Raw genomic sequence first — 21797 nt, 5'->3', positions numbered from 1 at the left:
TGCCGATAATACGTTAATTTATTGATCTTTGCTTCCAAAAATACGTTGCTCTGTCGATGTTATAATCGCTTGATTGAATTGAAACCTTATCGGTAGACTGTTGTTTTGAGCTATATTTACAGCTACAATCATTGCGACCAAGAGTGTTCAAGCTACGGTCAACGTGAAAATATTGTCAAGTTAGCATTCATCCTCGCACAGACAGGGCGCAAGATCGAACTATCGATTTTTGGCGTTTCAGCAACATTGTATCCTTAACGTTTCGAAGAATCTAAAATGGCTGATGATGATGATGCTCTGTGCTTCTTATTGGGGTTGAGTTTGAGAAAAATTTTCAGTCAGTTTATTTCGTTCTTCCTCAATTTGCCTAATTTTCTTAATATATTGTTGTTTGGTATGAAATTTTTGGTTCATAATTTCTGATGTTGTTGCGAAAAAATAGTCTCTGTTTTTGGATCAGTTTTGAACTATAACCTACGTTAACGCAAAAGTTCTTTTATGCTATCACTTACTTTGATCGACAGTTATTTTTAGAAATCTGTAAGTGGTTATATTACTCTTCAGTAAAGTCGATGACATCAATATTTTTCGGTTTTTGGTTGTAAGCAACACAGTAAACAACTCAGCTCTCGTGGCATAGCTTCCACTTTTATAATAGTTTCCCTTTCCTGTCCCTTCAAGAAACGCTTTTTTTGAATTTTAGTCAAGGTGATATATGCTATTGTGGTAGAATTGTTGGTATATTATTATCAATTGATTTTCAAAATTTCATCATTAGAAACAAAAATTATCTTAATCTTTTCCTAAACTTTTATCTAATTTCAGGCAAATTTTTGTTATCCGTTTTATGCTATTTAGTGATTTTGCATTTGAGTACATACATTTATTAGAGCCAATCATTTTTATCATTTTGTGAAAATACTTTGGTAAATTTTAAAGTCTCAAAGTAAGTCCATTTATTTGTTGTTGGACTTCTGGATTTCAAATGATATTTGGGGACATCGATTTTTAAGGAAGATTGGTTTTTGTTCTAACATGCTGGAATATTATCCGGGACTTCATTTGTTTTTATGAAAACTAATATTTTTGTCTAATTTTTGAATAGTGAATTTTATTATACTACTAATAGCTTTTTTTAGAAAAAATCTAACGTTTATAACAATTCTTAATTTTTAATTCTCTTTTTAACTCATATGCTGAAATAAATTCGACTCTTTTTGCTAACTGTCTCTCGATTTAAATCAGGGAGGCTCGCCGGGGAAGCGAACTAGCTATCAAAAACTACTAAACCAAATTGAGGGTATTTTTTCGGGATTTATTTTTCAGTCAATTTTTGAGCGCGGTAAGCGTCAAGATGCAGGTGACGTATACGGCGTCATATCTCTGAAATAATTCCATGTGAAATTCTCACTTCTGGAACTGACGTATTGGTGTGCCATGTCCAAATTATGTGGATAATTGCATAAATCCGTTTGAAAGAACGCTGGAAAGTTTTTTGGAGTAGTTTTCAAATGTAGCAGAGAGTGGCCAGGTGTTTCCAGTTTTACAAGGGAAATCTAGATCAGGCATGTGTTATCAAAATGAATCAAATTTTGGTTCTATACATTGTTGAATTGTTCGGGAAGAGTTCTCCTAACTGAAGTGTTTCATTTTAGACACTCTTTTCTGGTGCACAATTCAGGGAGTGGCCAGAACGAGCGACTGTGTATCGAAGGTGGGACTTGTGGAGACGGAGAGATGTTGAACTCGAAAGGAGACAACTCTACCGAGTGCACCAAGGACCTGTGTGTTAAGGGATCTCCCTTTTGCAATACCCAGTTGGTGTACAGAGAGTGTGAGGAGGGCTTCACTCCCAACTGGGACTTGACTTGCGTGCCCATCCAGTGCAATGACAAGATCCTCAACACGGACGTCTCTTTCTGCACTTGCCCCACTGACGCCAATGGCATAACTAACGAGCAGGGCTGTCGCTGCTTTGTCAATTACGTCCGTGATTATGATAAACCAGGACAATGTCGCAAGCTCTGTGACATCAACATGAACAACTGTATGAGTGAGGACGGACTGCCGTGCACAGAATCCAACAATCAGAACTGTGAGTGCGCAGCCGGGTTCCAGGCTGCACTGCTTGACACCGACAAGGATGGAAACATAGAAAATGTCGATGATGGCGGCCGCCTGATTTCTCCTTTGAGCTCAAGTTACAGCAAACAGATCAGCGGCTACAGGGTTGGATGTGTGCCCGTCTGTGACTTGAATTGGGATCCATACTGCATGGAAGATGAGAACGGCGTGACTAAATGTATGGACGGGTACACGCCCGACTGGAATCAGGTGTGTGTTGCCTATGAGTGCAATGCTGGCTTCGAACCAGAGACTTTCCACTGTGACTGCGACCAGGATGCTTTCGGTTCATACCAAGAAATACAAGGCTTCGTTGATGCGGATGCTTCAGAAAACCCACTGACGTGCTACTGTCTGCCAGGCTACGTCTCTGCGCTTATGGATTACAAGCGGTACTGCAAAGAACAAGTGTGTGACCCGTTCAGTGACGCTTTCTGTGGAGCAAAAGCGAATGACGATGGCACTCTCATGGTCAACACTTCAACTTGCAATCAGTGGTACGTACCTCTGCGGAATCTGTCCTATGACACAGATCCAGAAGACGACACTGAGGCGTGGAAAGCTGTGTATTTGCCACAGTGTCTGTATACACAGAACGTCACCTACTGCGAGAGTGGATCCTTTGGATGCGACCCAAATTGTCCCATGGGCTCACCTAATTGTGAATGTGACTATGAGGAGGGCTTTGCTGCTATCAACGGCAGATGTTATCAACTCACCTGTGACGAAGATACCGTGGCAGCCCAGTACCCAGGATATTCGGCGTGGTTCCAGACGGCCAGTCAGATTTGCACTAAACAGATCAACCCTGACTTTAACCGTGAATACTTCTACTGCACTCCGGGCTTCTTCCCAAATGGGACGGGAGGTTGTGACATGGAATGCAACAGCTACTTCCCAGAGTGCCAAAAATACGCCGACTTCAACCACTACCAGTGCTCGTTCGGATACGCACCCAATCTGTTCGTCACTACAGAGGGTGGTTTCATGGTGGATCACACCTGCGTCGAGACAGAATGCAACTCCGTAAAGGTACCCTACCGACAACAATATAGCCTATTGCCCTGACTTAGCCTGCTTAATATAGCCTATTGTCCAAACTTAGCCTGCTTGTCTCCCTGTCAGAAACAACACTTAATCGTGTTATGATGACAACAAGTGCTTTGGTATTTAGACTCTTGGCAAGCGATGCTCTTGAGCAATTTATTGGTGCATTCTGGTACAAGCAAATCGAATCATTGCTGCTTTTTTCGAGTCGAGTTTGCTCCCTTTAAATGACGCAAAAAAATGAAAAGGCTGGAGGTAATATCAGAAAATTCCCCTAAAAACACTTAAATTTTTGTCTTAAAGAATTTACGGGGTAATTGGTTTATAGAGAAATGTAAACAGGAATTAAATGTTGAACACCCCAAAGGTTATTGCTCATACTCTTGCATTAAATTAAGCTTGTACTCTTAAATGAAATCGGGTAATTTCGAAAAGACTGTTTTGAAAGTTCTCATTTTCTCTAAGTTCCTAATTGTCTCCTTAAACCTACATCAAATTGGAGGGATGGGTGGATTATTTTGTATTTGCGAAAGTTTCTCTCAATTTGTAAAAATTTCTCATGATCAATCGGATAACTGCTTTAACCACTTACTTTTAATACTTAATTGTTTTTGAGGGAGAAAATACGGTACATGTATTTCTAATGGAGTTTGATTGAGTTATGATTGTGCTGTTAGGAACATTGTGTCTGCCCTTCGTGGTACGGACAGACTAAAGTTAAGATAGAGAAAGACTGCGAGTGTGAGATGGGCTACGCAGGAGATGGCTTCGGAGGTTGTCAGAAGATCTGTAGAAAAGAGGGAACTGAACAGGGAGTGGACCGCTGCAAGAGCAATTGTATCGGCCCAGTTTGTGAGTGCGACAATGGAACTTCCCTCAACTACGATAGGTAAACATAAACCCATTAACGTCGGACAAATTGCTCTCAAACGACAGGCGAGTAATTAATTCAGGGGCTGCAGCCTAGATAATTTTTTCTTTATGGGTGCAAAAACATCCCAACAGGGGGAGTACAACCCACGGCCTCCGAAGTTCTACACAGAAGGAGTTCTAGCTATTCGGTTATCAGGCCCTTGTGATTACCCTATCTTACAATCGCTTTTATTTTCGCAATTTACTTCGAAGTGAAAGCAGTTGAGATAACGCAGAAATGAAGAAAACAAGCGCAAATGAACAAGATATATGAAGTCAAAGAATATTCTAGAACAAAAGCGCAGAAACGGCCAAGCAAAAAAATTGCATAAAAAACACACGCTTACCATAATTGCTTCAAACTTCGTTCGAGAGCAATTAAAAACATTCCGATCGGCAGCCCATTTATGTTTTCTGCATTATTCTGCCGCAAAGCGATAGCTGGGGCTTTTATTGGCCTTCTCTTGGTTTTTTTTTTACAATTCAAAGAACTTGAATTTTATTGGGGCGCTGACATTTTTTAAAAGATCTGCTCCCACATATTCATGATTTTTCATGTCAAATTGGAGAAATGGTTTTGTGATTTTAGTCACGTCGAAACATGAAGTGGAGCGAAAAAGCGAGTGGTTTTGCGGCGTGAATTTTTTTACTCCAAACTAAAATTAGAGTGAGAAAACGGTGTTTGAACAAAAAATTGCTTTCTCGATAGTGATTTTTTTTCATATGAGCCAATTTGACTGATTGTTTTTTCAAAAAAAAAATTGATCGGATTTGTTTTCTATGTGGTTCTCCCTATCCATTTATTTTCCATTCTAGATTCAGGTTTTTTGTTTAGACGATGACATTTCTTTGAATTGTCAGGAATTGACCTGTTATGTTTTTTATCTCGACGTCACAATTTTTGTTACGACTATATGACGTGACATCTTACTGGAGCCAGCTGTTTCTGTTCATTCGAGTGATTAACTTTTTGGTCACACGTGACTTACCTCACTCTTAAAACTTACTTCCTCGCTCTGGAACTTTTCTTTTTTATCAAAGACGTAAGGTTAAGTGTGTGTCACTGTAATTGAAGTTTATTTAAAAGCAGCTAAAAGAGCTTTTAGAAGCAGCAAAAAATTTCTTTTCAACAGGATTGTTTATGGAAATGTAAAATTTCAGCATTTATGAAAAGAAGTTTTTTTGGTCTGTTTCTTTTACTATCTTTTTGAAAATTTATCTACGAAGCTATTGCGGTTATTTTCTGGCAATCCGTTAGCTGTGTTTAATGATTCTGGTGGTTTTCTAAAAATATTGAATTTTATCTAAACACACTCCTAAATTATAGCACCGGATTACCAAATTATATTAGTCAAACAAACCACCGTCAGAAACCGAGTGAAAGCATTTTCAGTTTGGTAAGTAATGTATTTTTGACCATGCATTAAGACGTATTGACTTAAAAAGGTTTACAGAATTTAATCAACTCTCGTTTCGATAACGCACTTTGTTAACGTACCGATGAGATAACTCTGTTACGTATGCTATCTGACTACGTTTCCAGATTAACTTTACGCCGCTGGTTCGTAAATCTTTTAGGTCTCGAACTTTCAGATAAAAAAAATCAATCAAATATTATTTCAAACTCTTGTCTCGGTTGAAACTTGAAACTCGTTGAATAATACTTTCATTGGAATTGTATTGAAATTTAACAAATTAATCCACCGGTTGGATAGAAACGATGCAACTGATTCTTACGGCAATCTGAGCAACTTAAAAATTAACAACTTGGAACAATGTTTACATTATATTTAAACAACAGCATAAACGTTAACAATTCGGTTTTTGGATATCAAACAATATTAAATTCTAGAAAAGAAAAGCATATTGGTGGAAATTACCGAGAATAACATTAGCCTAACCATTTAAGTTATATAGTTTGATTAGACCTACTTAAAATTTTGAATAATCTTTATGAAATTAAACAAAACTATAAAAGTCAAGTTGTTTGAGACATTAAAGAGGCCAATAGAAAATGTCAAACATCGGAAACTGACATTTAAAACTTGAAACAATTTACCACGACATTTTAGCACTCACTCAGCTCAATAGAATGAATTAAGATTAAATGAATTTAGCGTCGTAGCTAAATACTTCAGAATTTTTGCTGACCTTTGAGATTTTCGCATACGCGTTCGTCTCATATATTTTTGTCGGAATTTGGGCAATCCAATGGTACTGTTATACAGCTCGTCGGAAATAAAAGTCGAAACCCCCCCCCCCCCCCCTATGTTGCTATCTCCGACTTCAACTTCAAGGCCAAATTTCACTTTGAAGAAAGGATGTATCATATGCAAAGTAACATTACATTTCGGGAAAAAATGACAAATAATATAATATCTGATCGGCTGGAGACTACTGATAAATGATAAACACTTAAAGCACCTAAAAATACACAGGTCGGGACAATAAATTAGAATATTACATAATGAAACAAGTTCTGACCGCAACAAAGCCGGCACTATTTTTTGATCATTTTTTAAAAATAACATCAGTTGCGGTCACTATTGACTGGTATAAGTTTTTTAGTGGTCGTTTGTAAGATCCCAGTGGAGTTTTTATCAGAGCTGCTCTTACTATCTGACCATCACTTCTGCAGACTTCCTCAACTCTACCCAAAGGAAAGTTGAAGGGATGAGTATTCTTGTCCGTTATCCAAACAGGATCTCCTTTCTTGATCTCTTCTAGTTCTTCCTTCGCCCATTTGTACCTCTGTTGCAAGGTAGGAAGATATTCGTTCATTCAACGATTCCAAACTGCAACTAGGATACTGTGTTGATCACGAAAGAAGTTTCTGTAGCTAACTGATGATCCAGAAAACAATGCATTTGGCCAATTCACGTTAACTTGACCAATTAAGAAGTGATTTGGCGTTAAAGGCTGTAGATCGGAGACGTCACTGCTAAAGTGAGTAAGTGGATGGTTGTTTTGAAAATTTCCACGATGCACAATACCGTTCGCAACATGTCTTCCTTCATCTTTGCTTTCCCAAGACACTAAACAGCGATTTTTTGAAGGACCGTACCAATCTTTCCCAAACTCCACCAATTGAGGCGCTGTTGGTGGATTGAAAGACCATTTGATGCCCGACTCGGATAATTTTACTGTGATTTCATCCCTATGAAGCTCGGCGAAGCACTCCTTGAACTCTCGCGCTGCTCCAACAAAATTCGTGCCATTATCCGAAACAATTGTCTTTGGCTGGCCTCGTCTTGCAATGAATCGATGGATTGCATCAAGACATGAAGTCGTGTCCAAACTGTCAACTGCTTGTACACTTAGGCACGTAAACAGGCATACCCATTTCTTTACTGTCCGCCTTTACTTCGAAAGGTCCAAAATAATCAACACCTGTGTTCGTAAAGGGCGCACATTTTTCATAGGTGTGTCGATCGGAAGATCACTCATTTGTGGTGGCTCGATGCTTGCAAACAATCGACACTGTACACAATTGTGTCTAACTGATCGGAGGGCATTTCGTAACTCAATTATCCAAAACTTCTTCTTGACTTGGTTTCTAATATACTCGACACCTTCGTGGTGAAAGACTTTGTGCTGATAATTCAAATGCAGCTGAACTGCTCTGTGCTTGCTGGGCAAAATAACAGGATGTTTTGTTTCATATGGCAAATCTGCTTTACGGAGTCGCCCTTTTGCTCTCAAAGTCCCGCTAGAGTCGATGAGGGGTACCAATGAGACAATCTTACTGTTTGGCGAAATCGTTTTGCCAGACAAAAGAAGTTTTCTTTCTATTGCACAGCTTTCCATATTGACAATTTTCAAGATGACATCCTCAGCTTCCTTTAACAACTCGTAAACTGGCTTTGATTTGTGCTCCCATGACAAAATCCACAAAACTGTTCTGCGCAATCGGTTGAACTGGCTGAAATTTTCCCAGTTCAAGATGTTATGACTATCATCCTTAGCTATGAACACATGAACGTCCATATCTTGCTCAACTGGGTGCTGGTTGTCTTCTTCTAAAACGATTGGTTGTTTGAGCCACTCGGGGCCTTGAATCCAGTTACTTCTCGAAACATCGTCAAAACTAATTCCTCTCGTTCCTAAATCGGCTGCATTCTTCACACCCGCAATATAATGCCATTTGTCAACTGTTGATGTGTCCATTATTTCTGCAACACGATTGGCTACAACTGTGGGTTGCTTAACGTTGCTTGACCTGATCCACTGAATTACTGTTGTGGAATCTGATCACATAAACGTTTTATGAAAATGAAGAGAGTGCCCAGTTTCGGAATTGTGTGATGTTTCACTGGAGGAATTCGTGCGTTGCCCATGATGAACGAAACTTCTCGTTCTGCTTTTCTGGTCTCTGTAACAAGGTAAGCTACAGCGCAGAAGACATCTTCAGATGCGTCACCAAAAACATGCAAACTTCTGCTCACTTCGAAAGCTTCACCGGCATTCAATCTAGCAATCCAATCTGCAAACTGGTTGTCAAGTTTTCTTCAATGTAGCAGTCCCGTTGTAGTCCTATCGTTTGCCATATTCCTTTCAGAAAGATTCTTCTTCTGATGACAAACGGTGCTAGGAATCCTAATGGGTCAAAAATACTTGAAACAACTGATAGGACCTTACACTGTGTCCATCTGCTCTCTGGCTCAAAATACATTCTTCTGCAAACTTTGAGCGCCTCAGAGACATTATTCCACTCGAGACCAAGTATTGTCAAAGCTTTGTCATGAACTTCATTTCGGTCGAAGTTCATCGCCCATTTTGTGAGTTCAAAACCACCTTTTGCCAAGAGTTCTGTTAACTGCAATTTGATATCTACTGCTGTTTTTTCACTATTCAGGGAAACTAACAAGTCGTCCATATAAAAATTATAGGAAGCGATTCAAATCGAACGTCCAACTACAGATGCATTATCCAGAGCGCATCGTTGATGTGCAAAATTTGCACATGTTGGAGATGACTTAGTTCCAATGATGTGCCGATTGTACTGATACGTTACAACTTGGTCGTTTTCGTCAAACCAAAGAAATCTCAAAAGTTTCCTGTCTGCAGGCTTGACCGCAACTTGAAGAAACATTTCTTCGATATCTGCTGTCATTGCAAACTTTTTTTCTCGAAATCTTGATAGAATGTCCATCAAACTCGCCAACAGGTCTCGTCCCGCTAAGAGCGTATCATTAAGCGAGTAACCACGAAATTTTCTTGCTGCATTGCAAACTCTCCTCACTTTATCTGGTTTGTGAAGATTTAATACCGGGTGATGTGGAACATACCGCACAAGATCGTCGCGAGTTGAGGCAAGTTCGTCAGAGGATGGGATCGAAACATATCCTTTTCGCAAATCCGACGCTATTGTTTCACTGTATTTTGTTTTGAGTGGTGGGTCGTTGTCACGCCGTCGTTTTTGTCCTCGAAGTTGTCCCAGTGCTGCCGCAAAGTTGTTTAAAAAAGCTGATTGATTTCCGTTCCACAGCAAACCAACTTCGCATCGATCTCCATTGAACTTCACTGTGGCGTTCAGGATTTAAGTTGCCAGCTTATCTTCTCTGCTCCGCTTATCAGCAACCATCGATGTGCCGTATGACTCCATATCCCACCATTTCTTGACAGTTTCTGCTAATTTGATGTCATCTCCATTCGCAACATGACAAGCTGCCCCACTTAAACGGCTTTCACTCACTGGAAGTGGGGCCACTGACCGTCCAACCCAGTGGAAGCTTAACTGCCCGTGGTTTGTTTTCTCCGCCACTCTCGTACTCCAGTGGTCGAATTAGCTAGTAGGCGCTTTGACCCAAGATGATGGTCACCTTCTTGAAGTCAATTTCTTTAAATCCCACGCATTTCAGATATGGGTTTTTTTGCTTCATCTCTTGGACGTTGTACACGCTTCTGCCAATTTCTAGGTTCTTCTGACTGGTAACAGTGAGCTGCTTTCCTTTACTTTTGAGACTGTTAACCGGCCCCAGTGTAACTTGCACTGCCTAGCATGTGTACCATGGATTCCCGTCACATTTAAAGAGATTGTTTCTCCGTCTAACTGTAGTCTATCCAAAAGATCTTCGTCAACCCACGTCTGAGTTGAACCTGTATCACATGCTGCAAGCGTGTCTTCAAACTGTCCGTCTTGACCGAAGATTATAGGTCTTGCAACCTGCATGAGACCTCTTACTGACTCTGAATTACTGGTCAGGTTCGTGCTTTCTGACTTCACAGAGACTGATGAAACTTCAGATTTCTTCCTGTATTGCAAAAGTTTGTTGTGAGTCTTCTCACAATTTTCAATTCCACATTTCTTTTTTCTTGGACATTCCTTTGCTACTTGATTGTCAGACAAACAAGCAAAGCACAATCCCTTTTCCTTTGCAACGTCATATCGATCTTGCGTTTTTATATTCTTGAACTTCTCGCAATTCCAAATTCGATGGTCGGTGTTACACAGTGGACATTTTGAATCATTTTTATGTTTATCAGTGTTTGAACTCAAAGCTGACTATCCTGAATTCGGATTTTCTTAAAATATAACCTTCTTCCAAATTTGGAGGATGGAGTATCCAATTTGGAGATTGTAGAACCACTGCTCAGAAGTTGTTCATGTATTTGAGATTCTTCTTGCAGCCATTCGTTGAATTGAATCAGATTTGGTGCGCGCATTGCCCCAGCTAGTGATTCAATGAACGCAAACCATCTTCTTTTTGGTGTCCAAAGGCTACTTACTGATAGCTATATCAAGATTGCTGGATGAAAACAAATCGTTTAAATATCCAAACTGCTGTAAAATGTTCGCAAACGATAAAATTGTGTCGGCAAATTCAACAAGTAATGCTAAGTCATTGAACCTGATTTGACTGAAATTCTGTATTTCGGCCAACTGAGACCAGACAATGTGTTGAGATGACCAAACTTTCTTTGCAAGGTGTTCCATGCATGATCATACATAGCACCAGCGTAGCCCATTCCATTGACTGCTCGTTTAGCCTTTCTAACAAGGAGATTTTTTAACTGACTCATCTTTTTGTCCTTGCTGCTTTTGGGCAAGCTTCTCTGACTGTTTGCTGTAGGTGCGATACTAAATGTAGGACTTTTGAATGAAGAAGACATCTGAGCTTACAAAATTTCTACTATTATCGTGTCGGTTAAAATCGCGAAAACTTCGATTATGCGTACTTTCAACTTTCGTATCCTACTCGAACGGATTTTTGTAATCTTCGTCGGAACTCCATTGTTTTCGATAGTCATCTTACTGCTGGACATAGGTTTTATGAGTTTTTGCGGACGAAAACAAGTTTTGCCGGGGCAAAGAAACTCGCATGTTTTCTGCATACTCTTCCGATTCGTCTGATTTAAGGCTCCTGGCTGCCGTTGAGCGCTTTTCAACTTCCGACTCCGACTCGGAAGAAGGCTTTGATTTGTCAGACTGCTCTACGGAAGAAGTCTTAAGCTCAGCTTCCAGCATTTTGATCTGCAACTTATCTTCAAGCTGTCTCATTTGCTCGTCATGATCTCATCGCTTTCGTTCAATCTCCAATTCAAGCTTCCTCATCTCAATTTCAACATTCTTTTTTGCTTTTTCTTGTCTTTGCTCCACTCGTTGTCGACGTCGACACTTTTCCTCCCCTTCGTCAATAAATTCATCTGCGAGAGATCGATTGATTGGCATTGAAAACGAAGAAACTGACTTTGGACTGTCTTGAACGTTGTTTCTGCTGTTCGTACTTGGAACAGTTTGCACACCACTATCTAACGGAAGGGTTTTCGTTAGTCTTGGGCTTTTTGGCGTGTGCTCAGTTGTTGTTGTGAAGACTGAAACGGATACATCTCCAAACGAAACTCCTCTCTTTGTGGACTTGATCGCTGTCTCTTGTGAAATCCGCTGATCCAGAATTTTGTAGATATCTGACTGAATATCTTGCAGCACGTTCAAAGAGTTATCAACAAAATTCTTAGCATCCTCTCGTTTACTTGTGGTGCACCATTGCTTGTGGAACTTGCGCATATTTTCACGAAAAGGTGTTTCTACTGCAAAATACGGGTCCATTTGAGAGTTCAATCGCGCAATCCGAACTTTTTCTCGTGTTGCTAAATTTTAGATTGCATAATAAAAGGATTTCAATCTGTGGTTGAAATCACCCACAAGATCATTTCCACTCTTGATATACTGAATGTTAGGTACCTTAATCGTAAGCAGGTTTGACGAAGTACCTGTGGTTGAAGAACTCGGGATATCGTTCGTTTTGTTCTCATCTTTCTTCGTTTTCTTGAATATCTTCTCCGTAAACATGTCTTCTTTACTTCTTTGGTGTCCGGGTCGAATAAAGACCAATAAGATGTTACGGCTGCTAACTGTTCGGCGCTGGTTTGTAAATCTTTTAGGTGCCGATTTTTCAAATAAAAAAAATAATCAAATTTAATTTCAAACTCTTTTCTCGGTTGGAACTTGAAACTCGTTGAATAATACTTTAATACTTTAATACTAATATTGAAATTGTATTCAAATTTGACAAAGTAATCCACTGATTGGATAGAAACAATGCAACTGATTCTTACGGCAATCTGAGCAACTTAATAATTAACAACTTGGAACAATGTTTACATTATAATTAAACAACAGCATAAACGTTAACAATTTGGTTTTGGATTATCAAACAATATTGAATTCTAGAAAAGCACGGTATATGGAAAATACTCAGAATAACATTAGCTGAACCCTTTAAGTCATATAGGTTGATTAAACGTACTTAAAAATTTGAATAATCTTTATGAAATTAAACAAAATTATAAAAGTCAAGTTGTTTGAGACAATAAAGAGGCCAATAGTAAATGTCAAACACCGGAAACTGACATTTAAAACTTCAAACATATGACCATGACATTTTAGCACTCACTCAGCTCAATAGAATGAATTAAGAATAAATAGAATTAGCTTGGTAGCTAAATACTTCAGAATTTTTGCTGAATTTTGAGATTTTCGCATCCGCGTTCGTCTCAAAAATTTTGTCGGAATTTGGGCAATCCAATGGTACTGTTGTACAGCTCGTCGTAAATAAAAGTCGAAACCCCCCCTATGTTGCTTTCTCCGACTTCAGCTTCAAGGCCAAATTTCACTTTGAAGAAAGGATGTATCATATGCAAAGTAACAGCACATTTCGGGAAAAAATGACAACTAATATAATATCTAATCGGCTGGAGACTACTGATAAATGATGAACACTTAAAGCACCTAAATGTACACAGGTCGGGACAATAAATTAGAATATTACATATTGAAACAAGTTCTGACAGCAACAAACTCGTTGGCACTTGATGAATACTACAAAAATCTGAAACAGTTGCGAAACGCTGAGTTGTTATTAGACTACCTTGTTCCGCCGTTGTTGCTATATGAAGACTGGCGGAAAAGGTTAGTCGTACAACTGTTATTATTTAAACAACTGTTATAATTATACAACTGTTTTAGTTATAAACTGTTAATTATACAACTGTTATAATTGATTAGTTGATTAATATATAATATAATATATATAGTTGATAAAGTTGACTAATATATTCAGTTGATTAATCGACTAATATTTTAATCAACTTTATCAACTATATATATTTGATTAAGAACATTACCACATGGCTGTTATCTCCTTCTCGAAGTTATTCAACATCTCGGCTCTTCAATGGCGATAAAGGTGTGAGGTAATATTCACAGCTTGGTGCAGATACACTGCATCAATTGTGTCCTGCGTCACTGAGTTCACAATAAATGTGTTTGTTTTTTTCCAAAGAGTTTACCGGGTGTACACGTGTGAAGAGATAGACTGTCACCTGAGGAATGGGAACTGCTCTTGTGGCCAGGAGTTGGACGGGGATGACACGGAGGCAGTCAGGTACAGGGAGGAATCAGAGTGCATGTGTGTGAACAACACCCTCCCTCTTAAGGATGGCACTTGTGTTGAACCTATCCGCAGGTAGTACCACTTTACCCCTCTAGTCAGAAGGTCCGCCATGCGAAAAGACTAAGAATCCACGTTGAGGCGTCGGCTCTAATTTAGCACTCTTTAACGCGGGAACAGCGCTGAAATAATTAAAGCGCTGGGTTTTAAAAATTCAGCGCTAATAGCCCTTCCAATAACTATTTCAGCACTCATCCAAATTTTCTTCAGCTGAAATTCAGCAGTTCCCCCATTATTTTTCAGCTCTTTTAACCGTTACCCATAACATTTTCAACGCTGATTCAGCGCCTGTAAAAATTTGCACTAGAGACATCGAACAAATTTATGCTGAAAGTGAAAGTAGCGCTCAAATTTGGTGCTGGACTAGCTCCGAGGAAACAAATATCTGTTGGAACATTATCTGTCGTTTGTTTATTTGTTTGGCAGTATTTGGCAAAGTTAATTTTCTACAAAGCTTAATAATCAAACACGTAAGATGAGATTTTTTATGTCATTAAATGGAAAAAGAAAAAGAATTAAGTGTAGTTGATTAGCGGATCCTAAAAATTGCAATAAAGCTGCTAAAACAACTTTTAAATCACATCTATTGATGCTGTGATCAATAAATTGTTATTTGAAAGTTGTTTTCGCATCTTTATTACAACTTTTAGTATCCGATAATCAAGTACATTTTTATTCTTTTCCTTTTCTATTTCATGACATAAAAAATCGTATCTTACGTGTACTATTATTATGCTCTGTAGAAAATGAACTTAGTTGAACTTTATTAAATAGTAATAAATTGTTATTTAAAAGTTGTTTTTGCAGCTTTATTACAAATTTTAATATCCGATAATCAAGTACATTTTTTATTCTTTTCCTTTTCCATTTCATGACATATAAAGTCGTATCTTACGTGTACTATTATTAAGCTCTTTAGAAAATGAACTTAGTCAAATATTGCCAAACAAATAAACAAGCGACATATATTGTTTCCATGGAAAACAGCAGATATTCTTAATAGAAACATTACGTGAAAGCAAAACAAAGAAGTTTGTTTCCTCGGTGCTAGTTCAGCACTTTTTTTGGCGCCAATTCAGTTTTTTCGCCGCATTTTTTTCATTGCTACTTTCACTTTCCGCATAAATTTGTTCGAACGGCGTCACAAACTAAACACAGCGTCAATCATTGATTAGTTCTATGCTCAGGTTCCCCGAATTACACAATCTTATAATATCAATTAATTCCTCCAGTGAATGATATCTGAAGATGATAGTCAGTGAGCACCGTTTTTGTGATTTTTTGTAGATGAAACAACTACTGGAGGATGACGCCGACAGACTAATTTTGATATAAGAGTCAGAATATAGAAAGCAAAGGGTTGGGACGTGAGGAATGACAAAGGTCCAGTAAATTTGACTCTCGGAAGTCCACTCATTCCTTTTTTTCTAACTTCTCCCCTTGTTTCCTGCCTGGCCCATTCGATGGGATGTAATCAGGTTTTACAAAAAACGAGATGTTAGACAGCAAATACCACGCGTGAAGATTTAACAAAGGCGATTTAAAAGAGGTATTCTGTAATTTGAGCATCAAAGAGTTGTGAACAAAAGATACATTGGGATGATAGAGCCCGTTTCTTTGGTTTCGAGTCTGCCACAGAGTAATTGCAGGTCTTGTGTGACGTGCTCCTCGGACGACAGTTTAAATGCATGTGGGTCTGAGGTGGAGATAGATGGAATCAGAGGCATTACAAACAAATTGTGTGACAAGTACACTGGCTACTTCGGATGCTGGGTTGAACAACACAAATGGACCAACAGCAGCTATTTCTTCCAGAGAGCATGTGGCTACTACTGCACTGACTCCTACAACAACAACACATATTGCTACACTAACCAGAAGGTAGACACTTGTTTCTTCAACGCATAGTTTTTACACTATTAGTTTGTAATATTATGTTCGAATTTAATACCTTTCGATTGGGTTTTAGTCGGGTATTTTTGCATTCTATACGCCACCTCCCTACCCAGAACCTGATGTCCCTGCAATAGGCGTGAATGAATTTCATTATATTGAAAGGGTTTAGTATCCTCGCCAAAGATTGTTTCCGTTCTGACATGCTGGATGCTCTCCACGTGAAAAGTAAACACGACCGCGGAACTTAGATCTCGCTTTTGCTTGGACAATAACAATGAGTTTTCGTTTTAACACGTCGTCTTCTGGCAAGGCAATTACTGCTCGCGTGTTATGAAACTCTTCACTTTTATTGTTACAGATCAGACAAATAAACCGAAAAATCTTCAATAGCTGCTTTTTTAATCTGCGGCTTTTCTTGCCATCATTTCGTTAGGTGAGACGATTTCCCGAATTGTTCAGCTTCTGCTTTTTTTTAAATTGTGTGATTCGTTTTTGGGTCTGATTTGCTTTACTTGGCTTGATAAAATTATTATTTCTTAACTGTTCAATTCGTGCATTAAGACCAATTGGGGAATTTTTAATGGCAATTGACGACAATTGCTTCAAAAACTCGAACGATTTTCCTATAGAGTGACACAATTTTTAACTGATAATTTCTGTTGATTCTTTGATAGTTTTTCTTCAACACAAATTTTGCAAGTGGATCAGATAATATCACTGATTCTGGAGGAATTATACAAAATTCACAGACATGGATTACTTAAATTATTAAAAAATGTTTAGGAAAGTGAAGTAGTTTTATGTTTAATTTCTGTTAATTTTTATGGTTAACATAAAACTTATGTCCGCTCACTATTTTTTCATATTCCAGCGAGTAAACTGCCCGAAACAAGATGCTTTGCAAACTCCCGAGAAGTAAGTTTTAATGAAAATTAGTTTTTATTGCGACACAAATGACAATGCATAGGATTTTTAATCAGGTAAAATTTATCAATTTGATGGTTATGAAGTTTTCAGCCGCGTTTTCTACCTCCTACTCAAAGCAAATCCTACTCAAAGTTTCTGTGAAGGACTTCAAGTTTTCATTTATAATTAAATTTTTAATAATAATTTAATTTAATAATTTAATTTCCTCAATGCTAAACAAATAACAATTTTTTTTAATAAATCAATGAAATAAAAAGCACCAAGGTGGACGGTAAATGCAAGTTCATGCTTTTTTGGTACCGACCGAATTAAATTTTTCTGTCCGAAAAAAAAACGAATTTTCTTTTTTTTCTGTATTACGCAATACTCGCAACGCACAGACATTCTGTACTACACACATACTCGCACGATCCATCTGTCTATTATTTAGGGCACAGATGAAGAGGAAGAGATTTGTGGTTTCTGCTGTATGGATGGCGATGACTGCAATATACTGGAGATCGTCTCTGTCGCCACTCCCACCCTACCCCTTCCCCTCCTCATTCTACCCACAGCCAGTCTACAGTTGTTCATACTTCCAATACTCCTCAACATCTTCTCTTTCCTTTCTCTTCCCAAACTCAATTCCTGATCACACTATTTCAATGTACTCAATTAGAGTAAGCAAAGCTATTGACTGGTCCGTGTGTGTTTTAAATAAAACAGGTGTGAAGAGATCAATGTGTTTCTTTTTCCCCCACAAGCTTAGTTCTTACTTTACTAAGCATCAGTTTTCTGACTTTTTGCTTTCAGAACGCCTAGTTGGTATATAAACCAACTATAGTTCCATGAATACTAGTGCTTCAAGAATCATCTGGCATTTAAACCAACGTAGACAATGAGGTCAGTTTTTTCATTTCATTTAAATCATGAATGGTAAAAAGTTGGATGCGAAACATTGTCTGAAAGAGGAAATGCAAACTATTTATTTAACATCGTTTGAGTAGAAATACAATGTTTATTTTATGGTTTTGTTCACTGGATTAATTGCACAAAAATCTGGCCATTATGCGGTGCTATGCACTGATATACTCCACCATCAAAGTAACTAATTCGTGGGGACTTTTTTCCGCAGTAAAAAAGTTAGACAATTATCGATTTAACTATTATTGCTAATAGTTACTAAAGTCCTACGACCAATTTAGATACCAAACACCCTTCGAGCCATGATCTAAGGCTATGCTAATCTGCGATTTGGTTTATTATGGCGCAATTATTGCGATGGATTAAAATTATTGGAGATGCTTAATCTGGTCCAGAAGTCACATGCATTACTCTTTAATCCCATAATCCGTTATTTCAAGTTTTCGAACTTCATTTAATCATCTGCAAAAAAATTTGTGTTCAAATGACTGATAACAAACGGAAACTGATATCAGTTCTCTGCAACCTCTCAGGTTCCCTTACAGCGCTCTTCTTTTTCCTTTAATTGCGTGCATTTTCAACCCGGAGCTTGTTTCGTAGTCTTTGAAAAGAGGTTACCAGATTTTCAATATTTCGAAATAATTGTTCGTCGTGAACCTCGCCAATTTTCAGATTTAAAATCCCATTTTCCAAGTGGTTGTACTTATCTGGGCTATGTATTAGCTATTCCAGTAACTCCTTTACTTCAAAATGCTGACTCTTCAATATATACAGAAGAAACATGTCTTTGGCAAAGGAAGTTTAGCAACAAATGCCTCAAATGGCGAATTATTTATGCTCTTTTAAAAAGTATCAGCATATTTTTGATACTTGAGATCGAAGCCGGTCACCAATTTGAGACTAAATCCTTCGTTAAATGTGACAAACTTCTGTGACAATGTAAAAAAGCATTTTGAGAAATCGTTGTAATTTATGCGAAATCTTGTTTAATAATTCTTCAAGAGTGGCTGATAATAAAGCTAGCGTTCGCAAAACCCTGCAAAAAAACATTATTAAGTGTAGAAACGCTTTTTTTTGATAGATTTAAATATAACGTTTAATTCTTCTAAAAATATTCTGGTAGTTTTTCCGAGCTTTCTATGTAAATTAGACGTAATTCTATAGGCGTTATCAATTCGTGAGTCTGATTGGTTAAAATTCTCTCGCTCACACTTTTTTTACTGAGGTTTACGATGATCAAACGCGTCAGTTACACCGATTGATGAAATTCCGGTTGCTTGTTTACGAAATAGAAAATGATTCTGTTTTTGTGCACCTAGGTCGTGAACGTCAACGATTACGTTCGTCGAAGGACAGGCTTTCAGTGCGTACACAACAAGACAAAATGTGGTCTTCAAGACCTCATCGGTGGGGCGATGTAAACCAAGAATGGTAAACAGTATTCTTTTCTCGAACCAGTATCCTAAGAATACGGACCATCCTCTCCCAGCTGCAGCTTTTAGTAGACGCACTCGGGGTTGTGAACCACCACTTCATGCCTTTATGCGCAAGTTTCGCGGCGATGTTAATAACATTCCAATGTTCCAATGCAGTTCGTAACAATATCTGGACAAATCACATCAAGCGTACCCCAGCGGTAGACCAATCTCTCCACTCTCATTACACAGGAAATAGTGTCCATAGACGGAACGACGTCCACGTGAAAGCAAGAGTATTCAAACACGTAAGGAGGAACCGCACTTCTCCGAAGTCTGATGGGCGACGTAAAATGGGCCAAAGTAATGGAGCCTGCTGTTGATAAAAGGAGAAAACTGGTATGCAAGTCTCTCTCTTCAGGAAGTTGAGGGTCGAATGGTTTAATGGTTGCCAAGCGGAACCATGTGCAAAAAAACACAGTTCGATTTAATGCAATGTAACGAGGAACGTAATTTGAGGCCGGCATAACATTCCGTTTACTTTAGCTTTGCTTGGTTACCCAGTACAAAATGATCAGTTATTTTTGACGTCCAATGAGTGCGTATTCAACGGGGAGAAAATGAAGTGTACGGAACTTCGTCAGTGAGGCGACGGTTACTGAGGACAGTGTACAGTAATCGCTGGAAACTTCCAGCCTCTCCGACATTACAACTTTGTTTTGCGGGTCGAACCTCCGCCTAATGAAGCTGTGGACAAGTTCAACCGCAATGTTGTTCGTTTTACAATTTTTGATGTTCTCTCGGACGTTTTTTTCCGCACCAACGATGTTATTAGCATTATCTGTAATCCTGCAGAACATGCCAGTAGTTCTGCAGATCGCTCCAGGTAGAGTAACGCAGAACGGGCCCAAATAATCGACCCTGATGTTCGGGAAATTTCGCGACTCTTTCTATGGGAGGCCAGTCATGGTGGGTTGAATAGCGGAAGCGGGAAACACCTTGCAAGTAACGCATTTGGAATTATTTGATTGCAGTAATGATTGTTATTTAAAGATGGTGTTGCGTTCCTGAATAAAAGAAAGGACATAATCAATATCATGATGGTGTTGTTTAACGTAGGCATGCGTGCGTCTAGAAAAACAGAATGTTTTGCATCAAAGGCAACTTCGGCGCACCGATTGGATTAGACCATTTGACCCGGCAAAGGGAGAAAACAAAGCAATACGGCTACTGGAGTTAAAGGACTTTTTTGTGAAAACCTTTTTTTTCTTGTAAACAATCTTGTACGAGATACTGAAAAAAAGGAGCTAGGTTTCGTCAAACTCAGTAAGATATACGATACTATAATCGGCACTGCGGAATTACACTGTTATGCGTAACAAATTCTTTATGGCATCTGAACTTATCGAAGGGAATTTTTGGAAGTGGTTCTTTGTTTGATTTGTTTACAGAATCAGTCAATCTGTGTTGGTTTTGACATTTCCTTTCGCAAAAACAAAGATTTTGATTCTCTTAACTACTTCAATACTTGATTTGAACAGGAATTGTTTTTGTTCTCAAGATTTATGGACCCCTACAGCGGCCGACATACCACGAGTACCGTTGTTTGCATTGCTTATTGTAATGAGACATTTGTCAATGATAGTGTGTTCGAAGGTATCGCATATACAAGATTTGGAATAAAGTTTATTACTTCATTTTTAGAGCTTAGCCATTGCAAGACGGCTGTGCTGTCTGTCCACATGAAAACCCTGTATACTTACACTGCAAGAGTTTAAAAGATATCCTTCTTCCAAATAAGCGGCCAGTAGCGTAGCATGCAGGTACAGCTTCCGAATTGTCATTATCTTCATAGGCGCTTGGCGATCTTTATTCAGGACAAATGCAAGCTATGTTTGGTGCCTTATCGAAATTTGCTTTTTCTTCTTACCAGTGCTGCCCGCTGATACGGCAGATGTCCTTCAGTAGCAACCGACCACCGATTGTAAATGTTGCCACTAGAGCAATGAAACCAATTACTCTAGACACTAGACTCAGCAACAAGCGTCGTCTTAATGACTGAGAGGTTTTACTTTTGTTACCCCGACTTACAACTAAATTGTAATTGTTGTGATCTCATTTCAACCCGAGAACGTGCGAACACTCCTCCTTGGATGACGCTTTGTGTCGGTAAACTGAGGCGAACCATCTCTTCGAACAACTAGGTTTGGTATGTTGCTGAATAAATTTGGTGGGCTCGAACCCACTCGAACGTAGGATGTAGAATGTTGATGTATTCTAGGACGGCTCTGCCTGCTTCCGGGTACTGAAATCACGAGCTGTGCTTTGTAATGTATAGGGCCAGTGGATGAGTGTCCAGCCCAGATATTGGCGCGTGCGTTGATACACAACGTTTTTTGTTGCGGGGTCCGCTTACCACAAACAAGCAGTGATGGCTTGTCAAGGAATACAGCCCAGAGGAACATACCCTCAATTTCTGCAGAGACCACCTATTGATCTTGACGGAATCAAAGTAGCACATTGAATTATTTTTTTAAGCAAGTTCGGTACAGTGAGCAGTAAATTCTTCCAATAAATAGCATGGAATCTTGCCGCAGCTTTTAGTTTCTTACGTCTCTTC

The 21797-nt window shown here is 38.7% G+C and overlaps 3 protein-coding genes across 4 annotated transcripts in view; 2 read left to right on the top strand and 1 right to left on the bottom strand.

Moving 5' to 3' along the window:
• Positions 1-17867, top strand: part of LOC142358638 (uncharacterized) — an 88382-nt gene extending 70515 nt beyond the window's left edge. The window contains exons 4-8 of the mRNA XM_075410101.1: positions 1656-3156; positions 3849-4060; positions 13869-14051; positions 15686-15917; positions 17290-17867. Coding sequence (XP_075266216.1) covers positions 1656-3156; positions 3849-4060; positions 13869-14051; positions 15686-15917; positions 17290-17490 — 2329 coding nt within the window. The 3' untranslated portion in view covers positions 17491-17867. The remainder of the gene's footprint in view (positions 1-1655; positions 3157-3848; positions 4061-13868; positions 14052-15685; positions 15918-17289) is intronic.
• Positions 1-21797, top strand: part of LOC142358640 (uncharacterized) — a 478284-nt gene that overhangs the window by 128857 nt on the left and 327630 nt on the right. The gene's annotated exons all lie outside the window — the stretch shown is intronic.
• LOC142358647 (electron transfer flavoprotein subunit alpha, mitochondrial-like) overlaps positions 1-21797 on the bottom strand; it is a 305039-nt gene that overhangs the window by 186480 nt on the left and 96762 nt on the right. The gene's annotated exons all lie outside the window — the stretch shown is intronic.

Source organism: Convolutriloba macropyga, chromosome 2 (assembly GCF_964194025.1).
Source record: "Convolutriloba macropyga chromosome 2, txConMacr16.3, whole genome shotgun sequence".
NCBI classification, from domain to species: domain Eukaryota; kingdom Metazoa; phylum Xenacoelomorpha; order Acoela; family Convolutidae; genus Convolutriloba; species Convolutriloba macropyga.
Note: the sequence above shows the minus strand (reverse complement) of the source record. Positions and strands in the feature narration are given on the sequence as shown.